The 20,267-nt window shown below is 33.0% G+C and overlaps 1 protein-coding gene and 1 non-coding gene across 3 annotated transcripts; both read left to right on the top strand.

Moving 5' to 3' along the window:
• The first annotated feature begins 6,815 nt into the window (after positions 1 to 6,815).
• On the top strand, positions 6,816 to 6,888 carry TRNAA-AGC (transfer RNA alanine (anticodon AGC)). Its single transcript has one exon. It is a non-coding gene; the product is annotated as a tRNA-Ala (tRNA).
• A 5,469-nt stretch (positions 6,889 to 12,357) lies between these two features.
• Positions 12,358 to 17,655, top strand: LOC147405091 (mitogen-activated protein kinase homolog NTF3). 2 transcript variants are annotated; one of them, XM_086441233.1, is made up of 3 exons: positions 12,358 to 12,810; positions 13,567 to 13,994; positions 16,635 to 17,655. In XM_086441233.1, the coding sequence occupies exons 2-3, from the start codon at positions 13,572 to 13,574 to the stop codon at positions 17,322 to 17,324; spliced, it is 1,113 nt and encodes a 370-aa protein (XP_086297359.1). In that variant the 5' UTR covers positions 12,358 to 12,810; positions 13,567 to 13,571; the 3' UTR covers positions 17,325 to 17,655. The 2 variants fall into 2 exon arrangements, with proteins under 2 accessions (XP_086297359.1, XP_086297358.1); XM_086441232.1 differs by having other exon boundaries at positions 12,359 to 13,098.
• Positions 17,656 to 20,267: the final 2,612 nt, after the last annotated feature.

Below are 20,267 nucleotides of genomic sequence, written 5' to 3'. Positions count from 1 at the left end.
CATTTCTCTCACCATTTCTCTCTCCTCTATTATTTAAAAAAAAAAATGAATTTTTTTTTAAAGTTTTTCTCTCTCTTCATTCATTTCTCTCACTCTTTTCTCTCTCCTTAAAAAAATGATTTTTTTTAAAAAAAAAATTTCTCTCTCTTCATTCATTTCTCTCTCCTATTATTTAAAAAAAAAAACGAATCTATTTTAAAAAATTTTCATTTTTTTAAATAATAGGAGAGAGAAAGGGGTGAGAGAAATGAATGAAGAGAGAGAAATTTTTTTTAAAAAAAAATTCGTTTTTTTTTTAAATAATAGGAGAGAAAGGGGTGAGAGAAATGAATGAAGAGAGAGAAAAACTTTTTAAAAAAAATTCATTTTTTTTTTAAATAATAGAGGTGAGAGAAATGGTGAGAGAAATGGTGAGAGAAATGAATGAAGAGAGAGAAAAATCGGTCTTTGAAAGACTGATTTTAAATTTTTTTTTTTTTTTTAAATATTAGAGGAGAGAGAATGTATTGAGAAAAATTGAGGAGAGAGAAAAACCAGTCTTTGAAAGACTGGTTTTGTATCTTTTTTGAAATATTTTAAAAATTGAACTTGTTTTGATAAATACTTTTTTTTTTGTATTTTTTTGATAATTGTCCCTAAATTCAAAAATATCTAAAATGCCCAAAAAAGTTGAGTGGGGGCAATTGCCTCCAATGTCTCCTTACTAGCTCCGCCCCTGCTTGCTGAAACGGTGTTGCACAGATACGGAGAACTCTCACTTTTGTTTTTAATTCATCACTTTTAGGTTTATTTCCCTTTAGAAATAGAAAAATAAGTTACAAAAGGTTTAGTTTTGGAATCTCCTTCTGTTGATGAGATTATTTGAGAATTTCTTCCTTTGAATTTGCCGTTATGATTATGATTTCCCTCCGACAAAAAGAGATCGACTTGGCTTTCAAAGCCTCCTTCCTCCTTGCATTATATCATTTGAGCAGCAATATGAACATTTTAGTGAATCTAATAGGTCTAATCAACTTTTTACACATGTATCAAGCTGTATTTAAATTTATATCTATACACTCATCTTCAAAACATTGTTGAAAACTGATTATCCTAATTAGATTTGAGGAATAATGAATTTATATTCCTCTCTAAGAAAATATATTTTTTTTATTTGTAACGTTATTCTCTTATCCTCTACCTCCTTGAAAATCAAAAGGAATTATTTTACTCTTCATTTAAATTTTTAATGTAATCTTCCTTCCTTGTTAGGTTTAGGGAAAATTATGAACAAAAGCCAAAAAAAAAAAAAAAAAAAAAAAAAAAAATTATTTATAAAAAAATCTAATTTTTGAAAAATTAGAAAAAATATAAAAATTCAGACATTGAAAGACCAGTTTCTTCTCTCTCCTCTAAATTAAAAAAAAAAATCAATTTTTTTTTTAAATATAGACCATTAAAGGGCCGGTTTCTTCTCTCTCTTCTACATTTAAAAAAAAATCAAATTAAATATATATATATATATATAATAAAAATAATGATTATATTTTATATGTTTCTATCACACATAATTATAGTAATCATTGACAAGATAACTATCAAATTTTGATTAAATAATATAATATTAAATATTTTTTATAATATTTAAATTTTTATGTATTCACATGCAAGGCACGTGTATTTTACTAGTATATACATGTTTGTCCTATTTGGATTAAAAATTTCAGATTGAACTTATTTTTTATGAGGATGATCTCTATGGTGAGAAGGTCATCCTTATCAAACATCCAAAGGAATCTTAAACTTCTAAGTCCATAAAAAATGATTTAGAATTGTTAATCATCGATTTTTTATTGAAAATTTGTAAAATGCTTTTGATGCACTTAGAAATTTCAGATTCAACTGATTTTTTGTGAGGATGATATCATCACCATAGAGATCCTATTTACAAAAAATCAGCTCAATCCGAAACTTTTAAGTCACATAGGACAAATGTGTTGGCTCTCGAACTTAATAAAACACAACTAAGTTGGAATAGTTATTAGATGCAAACATTTGTGTGAGACCCACTTTAATTATTTTATTGTGTTTCTCTTTATTCCTTCAATTTTATTTTTACTCTTCTAACTTTATTATATTTCTTCTTTATCATTTTTAACTTATTTTATTATTTTTTTTCTTTTACCCCTTTAACCTATTTTTTTTTTTTTTAAGAATATTCTTTCAATTTTATTCTTTTTTACTTTTATACCCTTAACCCTCCCATTAAATTATAATTACGTGAGATCTACTATATTTTTTTTATATTTCACCCGCTATAACTTTACTATATTTTTTATTTTATTTATTTTATTACTTTTCATCTTTTACTCATTTAATCTTAAAAATTTAGGCTTGATCCAAACTTATTAATTTCATATCATTTTCAAGTTATGTTAAAATTGCCGCGACCTACTCTAACTTCAGTACCAAACTCGAAATTTAGTTGTATTCAACACATGAAATGAAGATTCACCCTAAAAAAAGATCAATGAACGTGCATGAGTAAAAAGTTAGAGTGCCAATAGAAACTCTCTCTCTCTCTCTGTAATGTTGAGGTTATAACTTAAACCAAACTTTTGTAATTTTTGAGTATTGTATTCTAATCTTTTGTGTTTTTATGGTGGGTATTGGACCATAGAAGTGTGTTTTAATCTTTAATTAGAATGCAATAAATAATTTAAGAAATTTGGATGTAATAAGTAAAAGTTGGAGTGTCAATAGCAACTCTCATATATACAATTACACGGCATTTAGTATTTCTTTATAGGCGGCGGTTCATGGACTTATGTAAAAGCAATGATTTTTCAAAATATGGGTTAGAGGTTTTGGATTGAGCTGATTTTTTGCGAGGATGGTCACTATGATGAGAAGATCATCCTCATCCTCGCAAAAAATCAGCTCAATCTGAAACTTCTAAATGCATCAAAAGTGATTTTTTATTATTGACAAAAATTGATAAAAAGTCGATGGTCCACATTCTAAATCACTTTTAATAGGGTTAGAAGTTTCAGATTGGACTTATTTTTTTTTCCGGATGATCTTCCCATCATAGAGATCATCCTCACAAAAAATCATCTCAATCCGAAACTTTTAACCTATATTTTGAAAATTTATTAATGTTGCATTGTTTTTACTTATGTTTTTTCATATGTCCCTTGATCTAACCCTTCTTTATATTGCTTCATATATATTTTTATTTGTAAGAGAGTTTCAAATGAATTAATGGAAGTTTTCTTCTTAATTTTTTGTGGTACAATATTTTAATTTAGCTTATTTTGACATTATACATTGTTAAATGATAGACTTGGTGCAAAAATTGAAGGAACTCCTAATCTCCTATTAATGATGGGCTATATATCTTAATGTATTGTCGTAAAATTCTTCAATGAGGTGTAATAATTAGGGATAGGATGGAAATTTTAGAAAAGTCAAAAATATGCTATTTTTTAGGTTGGAATGCAATCGGTACTAGTTGATGTGCAACTAGTCGATCCCTATAAATTTTTTTTAAATATGTTCCTCCTTATCTTAAAAAAAAAAAAAAATTAAGTACCCAAAATACTCATTATTATCTCTTTTATCTTACTTGAATTTTTTAATGACTATTACAATTCATGTAGATGATTTGTGATGGCAAATATCTAATGAAGAATGACATATACATACATAATTCTGAAGATTCAAACATTACTTTCAATTCATTTCGATGATTTGTGACAGTGATTGACGAATGAAAAACAACATATAAATACTCGCAATTTTGAAGATTTAGAAGTAATTTTTTATCTGAAAATCCATTTTGCTATTGTTATTTATATATTTCAAATATCTTGTGAAGATCTATCTAATGACAAGCTTATCACTTTTGAAAATTGATGAGCTCATCCTTAAATAAAGGGTTGGCAATGACCCGAAATATATCTAATGTCCGAAATGATTCGAAAAATACAAAAAATTGGACTTTCGGATCAGATTGGAATCTTAGTTCTGAAACAATTTCGGATCAGATTTGAATCTATCCCAATCCAGTCCAAAAAAATTCTCTTAATTTCATATAAATACATATCGATAAAATGTTTTAGTCATTTTGGTCTCTCTATATTTGTAATTGGAAAGTAGATTTTTTTAAAATTTTAAATTTTTTAAATTTTATTTTTATGATTTTAATTTTTTAAAATTTTTTGAACATTGATCATTTAAAAACAAGGCATGTGTTCGGATCGATTTTGGATTAAGGATGAAAAGAAATGGATCGAATTTGGTTCACATATTCATTAATCCGTTTGGATGGGTACATATTTTTAAATTTTCGGGTTGGTTTTGGAGTGATATTGATCCAATAGTGAACTGATCTGATTTTAGCCCTACTTAAACAAATCTTCATGAAATATTCAAAAATATAAAAAATTATAATAACGGAATAGACACTTAGATAAAAAATAAATAAATAAATAAATTACACTCTGACATTTATCAAGTGTGGGGTTGTCAACTTTAATGCTTTTAGGTTGGGATGATGAATTAATCTTCAAGACTCGATGTAGCTATAAATCATAGTTTTAAAACTCAACTAAAATTCTAATGTCAATTTAACAAATCAAATAAAAATTAATTTAATTTTTTAAAAATAGACTATTTTAAAATAAATGATTACGTACAGCTACATAACTCAATTGAGTTTTTAACCCAATACGGTGTATTTTCAAGCTGACTTCATTGAATTGACGAGTTGACTCAATTTTGTGAGTTGAATCCATCGAGTCTCTAGATAAAATCAATTCAAAATTCAACGTAGTCACTCAAGTCGACTTGGCCTAGTTTTTTGTTGGCTCGATGAGTTCTATTAGCATGCTGCAAATATCCTACTATATCGTTTCCTTTATAAACGACAAGATTGAAGGAAACTTGTTTTAAAAAAAAAAATATATATATATATACATATTCAAGTGACATTGAAGTTGACATTGATTCACACATTTACATTATTGACGTGGATGTGTACAGAACCATAGATGCTTTATTTTGTCAAGATACGAGTAAGAAAAAATCTATGATTATGTGTGCACCTCCACATCAACAATGTGTGAATCAATGTCAATTCCAATGTCGTTCCATCATGACTAAAACAAATTGATTTAGACACGTCATCGACGTTTAGGTCAAAATCAGAGGCAATCTTGCATTTTCAAATTGATGACATGCACACCCTAACTCATATCAAATGTCTCTCAGTAAAATCAGATGAGTCAAATAAAAATATGTCAAATTTATAAATGTATAAAATAATTTTTAATATTTTAAAACAAAGAGAAATATCCATATTTTTTCCTCACAACAAACATTTTGGCAAAACATTTTTCAAAACATGGGTTAGAGGTTTTGGAATGGGCTGATTTTTGTTGAGGATGATCTCTACGGTGAGGAGATCATCATCACCAAAAATCAGCCCATTCCAAAACTTCTAACCCCATCAAAAATGATTTACAAAAAATCAACGGTCCACGATTTTTCAACTTGTAACTGGGGCTAGAAGTTTTGGAATGGGCTGATTTTTGGTGAGGATGATCTCCTCACCGTAGAGATCATCCTCACCGAAAATCAGCCCATTCCAAAACCTCTAACCCATGTTTTGAAAAATGTTTTGCCAAAATATTTGTCAAAATGTTTGTTGCTGAACGGGACCCATATATATATATATATATATATGGGGAGTCAGTTTTGACAGCTAGCAAGGAGCCAACAATTTGTCCTGTATGGCTTAAAGGTTTTGGATTGAGCTACTTTTTTGTAAGGATGATCTCCTCGTCAAAAGTGATTAGAATTGTGGACTGTCAATTTTTTGTCGATAATTTGTAAATCACTTTTAATGGATTTAGAAGCTTCAAATTGGACTGATTTTTTGTGAGGATGATCTCCTTCCAAAAAGCCAGTTTAATCCAAAACTTTTAAGTCATATAAGACAAAATTTACTCCTAACATTGGTTGTCGACACCACTATATATATTAGGGGGTCAGATGAGCCAAGGTCGGAACCAAAGTATATGGACCCCTCCCTCCGCCTCTGGGAAGGTGCAATGCCCGCACATCACACACATCATATAAGTGAGGGAACGCCCTTGTGGGTGGCCCCGAGCAAATATTCCTTATAATGGGTACCAAACACGCAACCTACGGACTCTCACTATTTATTGGATTTGAAATTGCCATTCAGCCACCCCCTCGAGGTTACATCAAATATTTTTAAGTTAAATAATACAACAAAATTGCCCATCTAATAACATTTTTCTCATTTTAGAATGCAAAACTCTTTGTTAACTTGACCAATAGAGGATGAGATTTTCATTCCATTTAATCATACAAGTTGAAAATTTGATCTCCCTTCCTCAAAATGGTCACCCCTCATCACAGGGTTCCTTGAGTTCTTGTAAACAAGAGAGGAGGAAGGCAAGAACACGCGCGTGCCTTGTGCCAATTGCCACGGTAGTATGTCTATAAATTTTGCACAACAAGCACGAGACCTTTCAAAACACCACTAAGTGGTCATCAGACCATGTTTCTTCATCGTCGTTAATGATCAATTTTGACAACATGTGCACTATTTTCGTCTTTCTACCTTGACCTTGTATTAACACTCTATTCAATCTCCATGTATGCTCTTACATTGCTTCTAGCGATCTGTTTCATAGTAATCCACACATCTAATTTGACTCTATAAATGAACTATTTCTAGAATTGTAGTAATTTTCTAGTTTCACAATAATATATTGCTTTAAGTTGAAAACTTAAAAAAATATGGGGATGTAGCTCAGATGGTAGAGCGCTCGCTTAGCATGCGAGAGGTACGGGGATCGATACCCCGCATCTCCAACTTATATTTATTTTGTTCCAATTTTTTCCCTTTTAAAACTTTTATAGATCAACCATAATCCGGTGATGGTCCCACTCATTTTCCATCAATCAACACCGTTTAAACCCCTTGTTCCGAAAACTTCGGATTTGGATTGTTCCGATAACTTCGGCTATGAAACAAGAATTTGCATTCTAACAAGGATCCGATCAGGTAAGGATCCAATTTGATAACTTATTCGAATTGATTTTAAATAAATTATATGTTCCAATTCAATAAATTGTAAGAAAGGATCTACATTCCACTATATATTTTGTTAATAAATAAAGTCTATTTAAATTGTGTATATCAAATAGAATTGGTCCAACTATTGTCAAATTGGTTTTGAATCCTAGTATTGATGTTGTACACTCATTTCTGTTCCGATGTAGATGTTCGATCTTATAGGCCGGGATGATTATTCGACGGGTTAGGTCAATTTAATTAAGTTTGAGAAATTTAAGGGGGAAAAAAACAAAACAAAAAAATTATGGGGAAAGGTTAGAACAAATTTTATTTCTTTTGAAAGGATGGAAAAATCCATTTTTTTTTCTAAAATAATCAACAATTAAACAAATCACGTATTTTTCTTAATAATTGAATTTTTTTTCAATTAATGATCAATTTTTCTCAGTTAATTAATTGTTGATTCTTTTTCGATAGACCCTTTCAGCTTTTTTTATTCTTTTCTTAAATTTTTTTTTTTTTAAACTGTAGTGATTTGTCAAATTTTTTGACTTTGCCCTAGGGATTGAATCAAACCCAAAACTCAATCTGTTCCAATCTGATAACTTTGGACATGGATCGAGAATTTGGATTCTAATAAGGATTTAATTCAATAAGGGTCCAGTTTGATAACCTATCTATTCATTTTGGATAGGGGTGCAACTTGGTTCGGTTCAGTTCAGTTCAATTTGGTTTGAGGTCAAATTGGAATCGAACCGACATAGGTCAGTTCTATTGAATAAGAACTATAACCGAACCACATTTCATTAGAACCAAACCAACCCAAACCGAATTAAAGTCCATTTGGTTCGATTCTACGGATTGTCAATATTCTATAAATTGTAAATAATATTTTTTAATGAAAAAACAAACATAAAATTTCATATATATATATATATATATATATATGAAATTTTATTTATTTATTTATTGCATAGGAATTCAATTTCAATTCTATACAAGTTTGATCTGAGAACTGAATCAAATTGATCGATTGTACATTTTCGTAATCTGAAACCGAACCACAACTTATTCCAAACTGAACCAAACCACCCCAAAGCTATTGATTTGGTTCGGTTCTCAATTTGAACGGGACCAAGTTGCACCCATAATTTTGGATCAATCATGTCCAAATCAAAGAAATTGAACATTACACTATATATTTTGTTGAAATAAATAAATTTATGTATATTTTGTTAATCAAATTGTATTTGATTCAGTCCAGATCTAACCCAATTATTATGAAATCATGTTGGATAAAAATCCAATCCCATATGCCCACCCTTATTGGATCGGTCTCGGGTTGATCCATTGACATCCCTATTAGATACTCTTGTGTTGCAATTTGGCTCCTTATAAAGGTTCAACCTAAAAATAAAAATAATCTCACATTTTAAGGGCATAGAATCCATATTATATTTGCCAATAACATGGAACACGTGAAGGACACCCACACTCAAGTGGGACCCACGTGGTGGTGCCTTTGGGCGGCCTCCATTTGTCGTGCTTTACATATTGGATGGGAATTGGAGAATGTTATGGATTTTGAGTGAAAACTACATCTTCTCCATACCTTCCCCATGCCATGCACTTTGCTTTAATTCTAATCTAATTAACGAATATTACACTAATGTCAAAAAGGCTGGTAGGTCATATGACATAATGTAGGACCCCTCACATCTAGACGGGGTGATTTCAAATTGAAAAAGCTAGCTATCAGAAGACGAGTTCAACGTAATTGGTGATTCATTAATCAATATTATGTGTATGACGTGAAGATTCATTGTCATTGGTATCAATTTTTTTATTCGGGGATTGTCCCGAAGTCAAGATGGGATGATATATCCTGGAAGGATCGTCGTGGGTTCTCTAAGCATGATATGCCTTGGCATTTGGGATTTGATGTGAAGTTTTCAATGAACACGTCATGCCCACAAGTGCAAGGAGTGATGAAAAAATGTGTTATCTTAGACATCATGGTAAGTGCACCATACTACGACATTTCTAGTATTCCCCTATTTGAACACTATGGCTTGGACGGGTATCCAATGTGCCCTATTTGATCTATTGCCACCTTTGTTGGTTTAGGTCAACCTTCTTATAGGAATTTTTTTTTTAACATAGTAATGACATAATACTCAGCGATGCACATTATGGTAACCAATTTTGTCCCTACCTAAGATTGTGACACATATCCTAAAAAAATTATTATTCTCACGTAATAAAACAGAGTTCGAGCTCCCAAACTTATTTAAATCAACATGTTAAAGGAATTCATTTGAATGATATCACATAAAGACATGAGATCCCTGGCTTGATTCTAGTCTGATCCCTAACTCTTTTCTAACCTGAGCTCAAACTCGTATTTAATGCCTAGTTCATGTCTGACTTGAACTCGAGCTCATATCTAACTTGAGCCTGAGCTCCCATCCTTTTACATTAAAAAGGATACAGACCAAGATCTTATCGTATTGATGGGATTGCATATGGCAGAATTCTACATTTTTCAACGTTGCATAAATGATCTAAAACACTTGCACATCAAACTCAAGTACTTGCTTACAAGTGATGCACATCTTCTAAAACATTCAAGTGTATCTCAACTACCTACGTCAGACTCAAGTGCTTGTTTTTAAGTGATGGTTACATTTGTTAAAGCTTTCAAATGTATCTTAATTATCCAGCTCATCATACACTTAAACAAGTAATGTGGTGATACTCATTTCCAAGGCTTACTTATAAGTATATCCTCCATAAACTAAAAAAATTGTTGTTTGGTTGGGTTGTTTTAGCTAAGTTTTGATTTTCGTATTTGAGTACTATTCATCTTTTTCTATCTAAGTACTAACTTGACTATCAGAATATCCTTAGTAGACACCACATCGGGATCTCATCATTCTTTCATTCTTGTCGTCTATCAACTGAGAAGTGGTAAAAAAACATAAATCAACAATCGTCAATAAATGAGGAATATCAAGCCAACCATCAAAAGAGGTCAACCGATCGAGTTAGCACCAACAAAAGGTGAAGATCAACCTAACAATTAGAAGAGGTCAATCAAATCAATATCAACAAAGGAGAAGATCAAACTAACCATTAGAAGAGGTCAATCAAGTCAGTACTAACAAAGTAGAAAGTTTAAGTCGACAACCAAAAAACAATTCTCATCTCGAAGAGTGGAAACTCAAAAAAGTCTTCACACACATACTCTAACATTTAAGACTTACGCTAGTTGGCCATGTCTAGTACACTTCACGATCCCCCCATTTTCTGAATATTCAAGACTGTGACTCTTGGGCTCCATTATAGGTGTATAAGCAAGACATTACAAGCCTTTTAGGCATTTATGACAAAGATTTTGAATCGAAGAATTAGAAATTATCAATCAAGCTTATTTTTAATATGTAGATTTACGGGTCAAGCCTCTAAAGAATAGGTCAAGTGGTGGATAACTGAGTTCGAAATTGCAACTTAAATCTTGAAAGTACAAGATCTTCTCTCATATATGAGCCGCGATAAATCAACACGCCAAAACATAAGCGGTTTGTACGCAGCTAACATGGCAAGGGCATATAATCATAGATCTTTTTCTTCAGGGATACACACGGAAAATATCAACGATTTTGTTCCCTTATAATGTACAGGCATCGTATTTTCTTATTATGTCGATTTATCATTAGTCCTCATATATTGTTAAACAATTATGATACAATTGACCCACCCATCACGTGAAGTGTGGGTTAGGCGCACGTCACGGGTTCGATTCCCCTCTTAGGTTTTTCTCATGATTTAACTGGGGGACCATAACAGTGGGTTGTTGTGGTAGTCCTCCCCGAGATTAGTTGCGGGCCTGGACACTCGATTAGCAAAAAAAAAAAAAAAAATTATGATAAAATTGACTAAAAAAAAAAGATACCCGAAATCAACTCAAGTGCATAAAACCATAGATATTTGAGTCTTGATAATCTAACGCCCTAGGACATATACTCTCATCATAGTACCGTAGATCATTTGTCTTCGGATACACAAGAAAAAGATTTATGATTCTATGCATCCCGATACAAATGATCTACTATTATGTGATGGGAGCATATGTATCAGAGAGGGCGTCAGAAAATCATTTGTCTAGATATTTTCCTCGTGTATGAACAGTCCTGATAAACCGACTAAAAAAAAAAAAACTCACTCATCTGCACTGGATTCATTGCTAAATGACAAATGGGCACGGTAGTGCAATGTGGATTACAAATGATTGGACTTTCACCGTGGATGACAAAATGATCAACAGGGCCCACTTTGTCGAAGGTCAGGATTGGCTATTTAGTTGTTTCAATCATTATGGCCATACTTGAATGAACTTTTGTTGGGCAAAGAGCGGTAAAGTTGGTGACTGTATAGATCCTGTACTTCGGGTAGTTCGTTTGCAACTCCACTCTCTACACCTATACATGCCACATAACTCACTCTTCCTACTCCCTACTCCATTGATCTACACAAGTCAATAATATCTAAGCTGGTATCCACCCATGTAAGCAAGGCCTACCATGATTTTTTTTTGAAATAAAGATCCATGGACTAGGTGGGTCTTTTATTGGATTGGATCCGGATCCAAATCACATTGGAATTAATCTGATAAGGATCAGATTGGAGACGTTACGAGATCGAATTCTTGCGGATCAAGTTTTATTAAATCTAAATATTAAAATTTTAACTTGATTAACTTTTATAGGGTCAGGACATGAGTTGTGTGGACGAAAATTCTAATTTAAAAAAAAAAAAAAATCCACACCTAATCCAATAAAAATTATATCAAGTCAATCGAATAAAACCCAATTTGAAACACAAAATATAAGTATACTTCATATATAAATATAATTTATATATTTTCACATATTTTATAGGATCGAGACAAGGTTGATACCGAATCAATCCAAAAGTTTATTGGATTGAAACCTTATTAAATTAGATCCTCATCAAAATAAACCATCGATCAAGACTCAAAATTATCTAACGGATTGGATTTTTGATATAATCAAATCCATTGAAACTCCTAGGTCGGAACATAGACAGAAAAATATATCAAGTGGTGCTCAAAAGAGGTCCGGTTTGAATTGTAACACAACTACCAGGAGTACAGGATCAACATTTTTCTTTTAATAGTTTTAGGATATAGGATATATAGGATTTCCAAAAAAAAAAATAAATAAATAAATAATTTGACTTTTGTCGTTGGCCGAGCGAAAGCCGGGGTGTTATGCGCCACGCCAAACTCTCTCTCTCTCTCTCTATCTGATCACGAAGGTCTGATTGCGACGAGAGAACGAATCTATATCGGCAGGAGATCTAAGGAGTCTGCATCGAAAATCTCATACAAAGGCGACGAGAGATACTATTTAGATGGATAGAGAGCGAAGAAGACTTTCAGATCTAAGATAGTTCTGGCGGGAAATCGATAAACGGGATATTTTTGTATGAATTTGAGCAAATTTTGAAGATTCATGGATTTTTGAGCTAATCGGGGTCGAATTCGGAAGGAAGGAGAGAATTTGACTCGGAAAATTTGAAAAATTGGAGGAATTATGGAGAATTAGTGTGGTAATTAGAGGGAAGGATAAATTGGGTCGTTGTTTTGGAGGAAATTTCTAGATTTTTCAAGGTTTGAGTTGAAATTTGTGAAGGTGAGGGTTTGATTTGAAGGTGTTAGGAGAAAATATTTGGTCTTTTTAAGAGAATCGTGTTGGATAGATGAAAGTTTGAGTCTTTGTGCGAATTGCAGTAGATTTGCTATAAAAGCAGTAGAAATTAGAGCTTGGATTCGAGGAAAATAAGAGATTTTTCAGAACGTTTAGGACAGAGAATTGTTGCAGCAACTCAACGATTTGTGTAAAAGTCGAAGGTTTTTTGAAGATATTTAGAGGCTTTGAAATCGATTAAGTTAATAAATCTATTTAATTCTTCCAAGTAAGGTAAGGATTCCTTTGTTTTAATTATCCATCAGTTTCTCATTTTTTTCCACATTTTTTCACATTCTGTTATTATTTTCTTCATTTTGTTCGTTTGCTTAATTTAATTTTATGTGGAAAATTAAATTTTAAAGGTATGTTTGGACGAATATTTTTTTGCCCAAAAAATTATTTTCATGCGAATTGTTCTAAAATATATTTTTTGGGTGCAAAAAATGAAGATCCAAACGGACCCCTAAATTAGTATTTTTGTAAATTAATGAGAATAGTTATTTCTATTTTGATTTTTGTTCCTTTTTAGTACTCAAGTTCATAAAATTTGTTATTAATCCCTTTGTAAATTAACCAATCCCCGTTATTAAATATGAATATTACAGTTTAGAAAATTAGAAACATTTGTGATGGGTTCTTTAAACTCAAGTGATCTCATTTTTTCTTTGTGATCATTGACGGGCTTATATTGATTTTCAGGAAAAATGGCAACTTATGTGGATCCCCCAAATGGGGTCGGGTCTCCAGGGAAGCATTACTACTCAATGTGGCAAACCTTATTCGAGATCGACACAAAATATGTGCCGATTAAGCCCATTGGTAGAGGAGCCTACGGTATCGTTTGTTCTTCGGTGAACAAGGAAACAAATGAGAAAGTTGCAATTAAGAAGATTAATAATGTCTTTGAGAATCGCATAGACGCACTGAGAACTCTACGAGAACTTAAGCTTCTCCAACACCTTCGGCATGAAAATGTTATAGCTTTGAAGGATGTTATGATGGCCACCCATAGGAGAAGTTTCAAGGATGTTTATCTTGTTTACGAACTAATGGACACGGATCTTCATCAAATTATTAAGTCGTCTCAAGAACTTTCGAATGATCACTGCCAATATTTCCTTTTCCAGGTCAGCAATTCTCTGTTGACTATTTATATTGGTAGTAATTAATAAATTTGTTTCTAATTGGTCTTGGATACTTGTTCTTTCAATTATAATGAATTAATGTTTGAATTAGTTTCCTCCACTCGATACATCATATTATTACTTAATTCGTTACTAGAATAGTTATAAAATGTTTACTACCAGACCATATGGTTGGGGAAAAATAATCCTACTTATTGTCCTGGGATACAGAATTAATTGAAGCGAACGAACAAGAAATGATAATAAAGAAATCAACCACAACACATGGATTTGTTGTGTAAATGTCTTGTATTCTGTTGGGGGTACACTGAGCTGCGGGGGTGGGGTCCCGGAAAGGGGAATTATGTATTATTTTCTTAAGTTTTTTCTATTTTTGGGAGATAGATGCATTTTTTCTACTCCTGTTTTTTTGCTTGAGATCTTTAGAGCTGTAAAACTCGAAAGAATATAGTGTTTGGATTTTTTATCTGATCCGTGGACATAGGTACACCGCCGAACCACGTAAATCCTTGTTTTTTTGTGTGTGATTTTAGTTCTCTTTTTTGTTTTCATTTTTCACAGGATTTATGTGGAAAACCCTAACTCAGGTAAAAACCCCCAAGCCTCGCCGATTTCACTATGCTTGAAAAAGGCAAAAAAGAGTTACAATATCTATCCGCTAGAAAACTACTTTAAATACCCTTAACAAATTAGGGTTAGCAACCTACTAGCACAAAAATATGGTTTTGCCCTTTGTAATTGATTGATTAATCCAAATATTCGAAGTCAGTCTTGGAGCTGGTAGGGGCGGGCAGACCAGTCTATTCACTGAAAGAGATATGAGGCAGTAACTTCTTGTTCCCCTTTAGTTACTGAATGTTTAGTAGACTTTAGACACTTAAAGCCTTAGAGAAGACAAGTATCAATTCCATGTTGGTCTTATGTTTAGTATCAATCAACTTAAGCAGTCCAGTGTAAGACTTGATTAGTATAACTGGCATATGTAATTCGTGGATACATATAAGATGGATACTGGTCCTAGGGTGTATACTATTAATGACACCCACACTTAATTATCATGTTGAAGACTTGAAGCATCACGGGTGCTATTGATTTAATTGTTAGGGCTAATCAATCTTCAGAAATTGATAGTGAGATGTTTTTTGGATTTCTGTTTATTCCATGTTCAAATTCTCCAGATCTATGCACAATATAGGGTTTTTTTTTATCAATCCCCCAAGAAGTCTTCTTTATTTTGTCGTTTGTAGGACTTCTTTTTCTCTGTGATTCTATTATACAGTGGTTCAACTCTGATAGACCCCTTAGGGGTGCTATAAAGGTACAAGAAAGGCCTTTGTTCAGTTGTATTGCACAGTGCAACAACTGTTAGTTTCACAATTCTGAACTCGCTCCTACTAATCTGTCTATTTAATAGGTTAGCTAAACAAAAGATGTTCAACCAAACATGTTTGGGATTTTCGCAATACACCTCCTTGAAATGGCATTGTGATGAGTACAGTGTTCATTGGTGATAGATAGTTTTGGAGACCTGATCCCATCTGCTGTTAGATGGAATTGAAACTGGGATCCTCAACAATGAGCTACTTCTCTCTTGGACCTTGCAAAAGTAGAGCCACGAGTCTCTCCATCATGATTAGAGACAACTCTTCAAACCACTACAAAATCTTAATTTTTTTCCTTCTAAATGATGGCTTTTTATCAAAGCCCTAACCATTGGATCACTCCAAGCTCTTGGATTATTCCGTCAGATCCTAGCCTTCCATCCTATTATAAAAAACCCAAACTTACATAATGCTCTTAAAAACTTAATCTCACCCCTCGGTTGGGTTATATAGTTTCCCCTTCTTAGGGAAAAAAACAATGTAGATTTTGTTACCAAGAAGCCATACGAGCTATGCATTGAGTTCGACAGGAAACACCATCTACTTCTTTCATTTAAGCTTTTTTTTTTCTCTCAACAAGTATACTTCATTGGTGCCAAGATGAGGATTCCAGGTCGGCAGGAAAAGCTCAACCCCATGATTCACTCGGTCTGATGGGAATACAAAATCCAACACTTTGTAGTTACTGTAAAATGAGAATCATCTCGTTCTTGCTGTCTGTGATGGTTTAGCGATGGAAGTCTGATCCGTTGTGAACACAGTCGTTAATGATATCATTGTTCTAAGCATAAGCACATTGAAGAACTTTTACGGACATCCAAATGGTTTAGTTGACTGATTATATGTGATTTCTTTCGAATACTTCATTTAAAGTTTAGTTACTGCTATATTATACTATGTTGCCACCATTCGCAATTTAAATTGCTTTCGACTTTTCTATTCTGGAGAAGCGTTTATAGTGGGAAAGCATTTATATAACTTAATGCTGTTGCTACAAATATTACAAGTCATCACCATAGTTTTGGTGACGCTAGTTTCAAAAACGTCACGGAGCTTGACAACTGAAGATATAAAAGTTTCAAAACATACCAACCTTCCATTTAGTCCTCTTTTATGTCAATTGCCACCTCGATAGAAAATGACCCCTTCAACTGTAATCTTTTTATGCTACTTTTAGTCATTTATCTACTTTGTTTGAATTTATTGCTGAAATTTATATATTTATATCTGTGAAATGTAGTTGCTTCGAGGTCTGAAGTATCTCCACTCGGCAAACATCCTCCACAGGGACCTGAAGCCTGGGAACCTCCTCGTCAATGCGAACTGTGACCTAAAGATCTGTGACTTTGGGTTAGCACGCACCAGTAGTGGCAAGGGCCAGTTCATGACCGAGTATGTTGTCACTCGCTGGTACCGAGCTCCCGAGCTCCTACTCTGTTGTGACAACTATGGGACATCCATTGACGTCTGGTCCGTTGGGTGTATTTTTGCAGAGCTTCTTGGCCGTAAACCCATCTTCCCCGGTACTGAGTGCCTCAACCAGCTCAAACTGATCATCAACGTACTTGGCAGCCAGAGTGAGGCCGATCTTGAGTTCATTGACAATCCAAAAGCCAGAAACTACATCAAAACACTCCCAAAATCCCCGGGGACCCCATTTGCCCGTCTTTATCCCAAAGCCAGTCCACCAGCGATCGACCTCCTTCAGAAAATGCTCGTCTTTGATCCAACCAAGAGAATTAGTGTCACTGAAGCGCTTCAACACCCATACATGTCTCCCCTATATGACCCAAGCCGTAACCCTCCAGCCCAAGTCCCAATCGATCTCGAAATAGATGAGGAATTAGGGGAAGAGATGATCAGAGAGATGATGTGGACAGAAATGCTTCATTACCATCCCGAAGCTGCTTCAGCTAATACCCAGGTTTGAAGGTTTGTATCCGTTAACCCTTCTTTCTTCATTATGTTGAGAGGTCTAGAAGACTGTTTAGTTCGGAGGACAAAGGTTGTCTTTGTAACACTGCTGCCTTTTATTTTATTTTATGTAAAAGCATGCATTAGATGTTTGTTCTGTTAATGCATGAGAGTCTTGAGTTTATGTATTAGAGTTTTTGTTATGAGTCTGAACTTTTCATGCTTAGTGACCTCTGAACTTGTACATAGGTATGGTGGTTATGTATGTGGTCCAAGAACCCTTCTCTCTTTGTACATTAATGGTGGACTTATCGATTATCTTATGATGATAAAGTTATGTTTGAAGATTTTCTTTCTGTATGTTGGATTCATTATCATTCTCAAAGCCTTATCCCAAAGATTTGGATCGGCTAAATGAATCTTGTTTTTCCATTCCACTTTGTCCAAGGCCATGTCTTATGCTATAGAAAGAGTTTTCATATCTGCTCACGTTATCTCCATCCATGTCTTTTTGGGTCTTCCTCTCGCTATATTGGAACGTTTATTTTTTCTAAAAATTAAGGTCTTGATATCGTGAGCTCACCCAATGAATCCATCAAAAGGATGAGTATGGAGTATTGAGGTACTCCTTACTACAATCTCTCTTTGTATAAGTATTTTCTTTTTCTTTTTATTTTTGCTATGCAAGCGAGATTAGTGATCAATGATTTGTAGGTAAAAGCACATACGGCATCCAAAAACATTGATATGATACCACAAAGATGTAGAGCACATGATTTTAAGATCTTAAAAGAATTTAATTCAAATAAAAAAAAAATGAGAGAAAATTATTAAAGATGATTAAATATTTTAATATTTACAAAAAAAATCTAATTTTTAAAAATTATCAAAAACGAATTAAATTGTTTTTTTTTTTCTCACAAACCTATGTATATGTATGTCTCTTATTTGTATACCTTATTATGTAGACATGGGACAATGTGATGCTCACTTCCAGTCTGAACCATATTGGGAGCGACGTCAGGACGGGCGAAATGAATCCTATCCTGTATAGTCGAATCGGCTGTGGTGACGCATCTCAAATCGTCCTTATTTGTTTGTGTATTTTTCTTTCTCTCATGTCTTCTGTTAGTCAATAATTAACCATCTATTTTGTTTAGTTCTTCACTACTCTCCAAAGTTGGAGATTTGGGAGAGAATCCGCTCAAACCTTTTCGAATCAAATTTCTCAACGATAACCGATTTCCAATGCACACATGCCATTGGTTACATGAGATCCATATGCATGGGGTGAAGGGAGAACCATGGACGACTCCCCAACTAACAAATAATATTTAGGAGAGATGAAAGAGAAACGTAGAACAGTTTAATAGTATTTTAAGTAATTTATTAAATATTTAAGGATAGATTAATAATCTACATATTAAAGGTGTTTTTGATATTTTTGAAGAATAATTGTAACAATAACAAAAGTTTTAAAAAGTCCTTTCGGCCAACCGTGTTTGTCTCCCAAGTTATACTATCCAAAGCAAGGTATAAGATACGTTGTCCATTTTTTTTTTTCTTGTGTTTATGTGTCTCACTTTATCAATGTTTAGCTAAATTAGCGGATTCCACTCATGAATAGCATAACCAAGAAAATTCGGATTGGGGAATCCCACCAAAAGGCTCATCAACTCCACAACGTAAAAACACTTTTCTTACAAACTTAGTAGGATTCCAAATTTTACAGAGGGTCGTTGGATCCACATGGATTACCATCTTGCCAATCCAACACCATAGCCTTTTAGATTTCATAAAAAAAAAAATTAGATTGAGCTTGATTCAAGTGATTGAAAATGGACAGCTACAAAACTCCAAAAACTTAAAATTAAAATTCAATGGAAAAATAAAATGATGTTTTCTAATTAATTCTTTTCAAAATTCTTAGAATTTCGTCCTCTACAAACATGTGACATTGTAACATCGGATTCTGTTTTTGGATGCTAAGATATGAGCTCACACCCTTAGTAAGATTTGAAATCTTACTAAACTAGTAAGGTTAGTTTTGACTCATAAAAATTCTTCAACCACCAACTCACCAAAGAACAAATTAAGATAGAGATAAATCAGATATCATTTTTTTAAGCATCATTTGCATAGGCATATGGCAATGAAAAATTTATTATTTTAATTAGTATTAAGATTTATTTTGTAATGCATATTTTGAGGCTTATAATTTATATAAATTCATATTTGAGCTATTTACTACATTAGACTAAACTTACGTCATTATAGGAAAAATAACATGTAGACTAGACCATGTCAGGATTAATGTTAGACAAACAACATGAAAGCTAATCCAACTAAGGATTTCCACCACCAGGGGCAGAGCCAGGATTTTGCTTATGTGGGGGCAACTAAGAGTAGAGAATTTTTTGTGGGGATAATTAAGAGTGAAAAAAAAAGTTGTGAAGGCAATTAAGAGTGGAATTTTTTTTTTTTTTGTGGGGGCAATAGTGGCAGAATTCTTTATCCATCATTAAAATATGTCGTAATAGCACATTAATTCGTAGAATCTAATAGTTCTTGTGGGGGCAAGTGCCCCTATAGCCCCCACTCTAAATCACCCCTGTCCATCGCATGATCAAGGGAAGTTTTATTTAGAATATCTTAAATAATTTTTGAAAAACTAAGCTTTGAACGGTCAATTTATATATATATGGATCAGGTTCAAGGGCCATATGAGAAAACATATAAGAAAACTTTCGAAAGTAAAAAAAAATTTAAAATATGGGTTAGAAATTTTGGATTAAGCTGATTTTTTGTGAGGATGATCTCTATGATGGGAAGATCATCCAAAAAAAAAAAAAAAAATCAACCCAATCTGAAACTTTTAACCCCATTAAAAGTGATTTAGAATGTGGATCGTCGATTTTTTACCAATTTTTATCACTAATTTGTAAATCACTTTTGATGG

This window comes from Akebia trifoliata, chromosome 4, assembly GCF_017979445.1.
Source record: "Akebia trifoliata isolate Shusen 1 chromosome 4, ASM1797944v1, whole genome shotgun sequence".
In the NCBI taxonomy this organism is placed as follows: Eukaryota; Viridiplantae; Streptophyta; class Magnoliopsida; order Ranunculales; family Lardizabalaceae; genus Akebia; species Akebia trifoliata.
The sequence above is the reverse complement of the archived record's forward strand: the minus strand, read 5'-3'. Positions and strand labels throughout refer to the sequence as shown.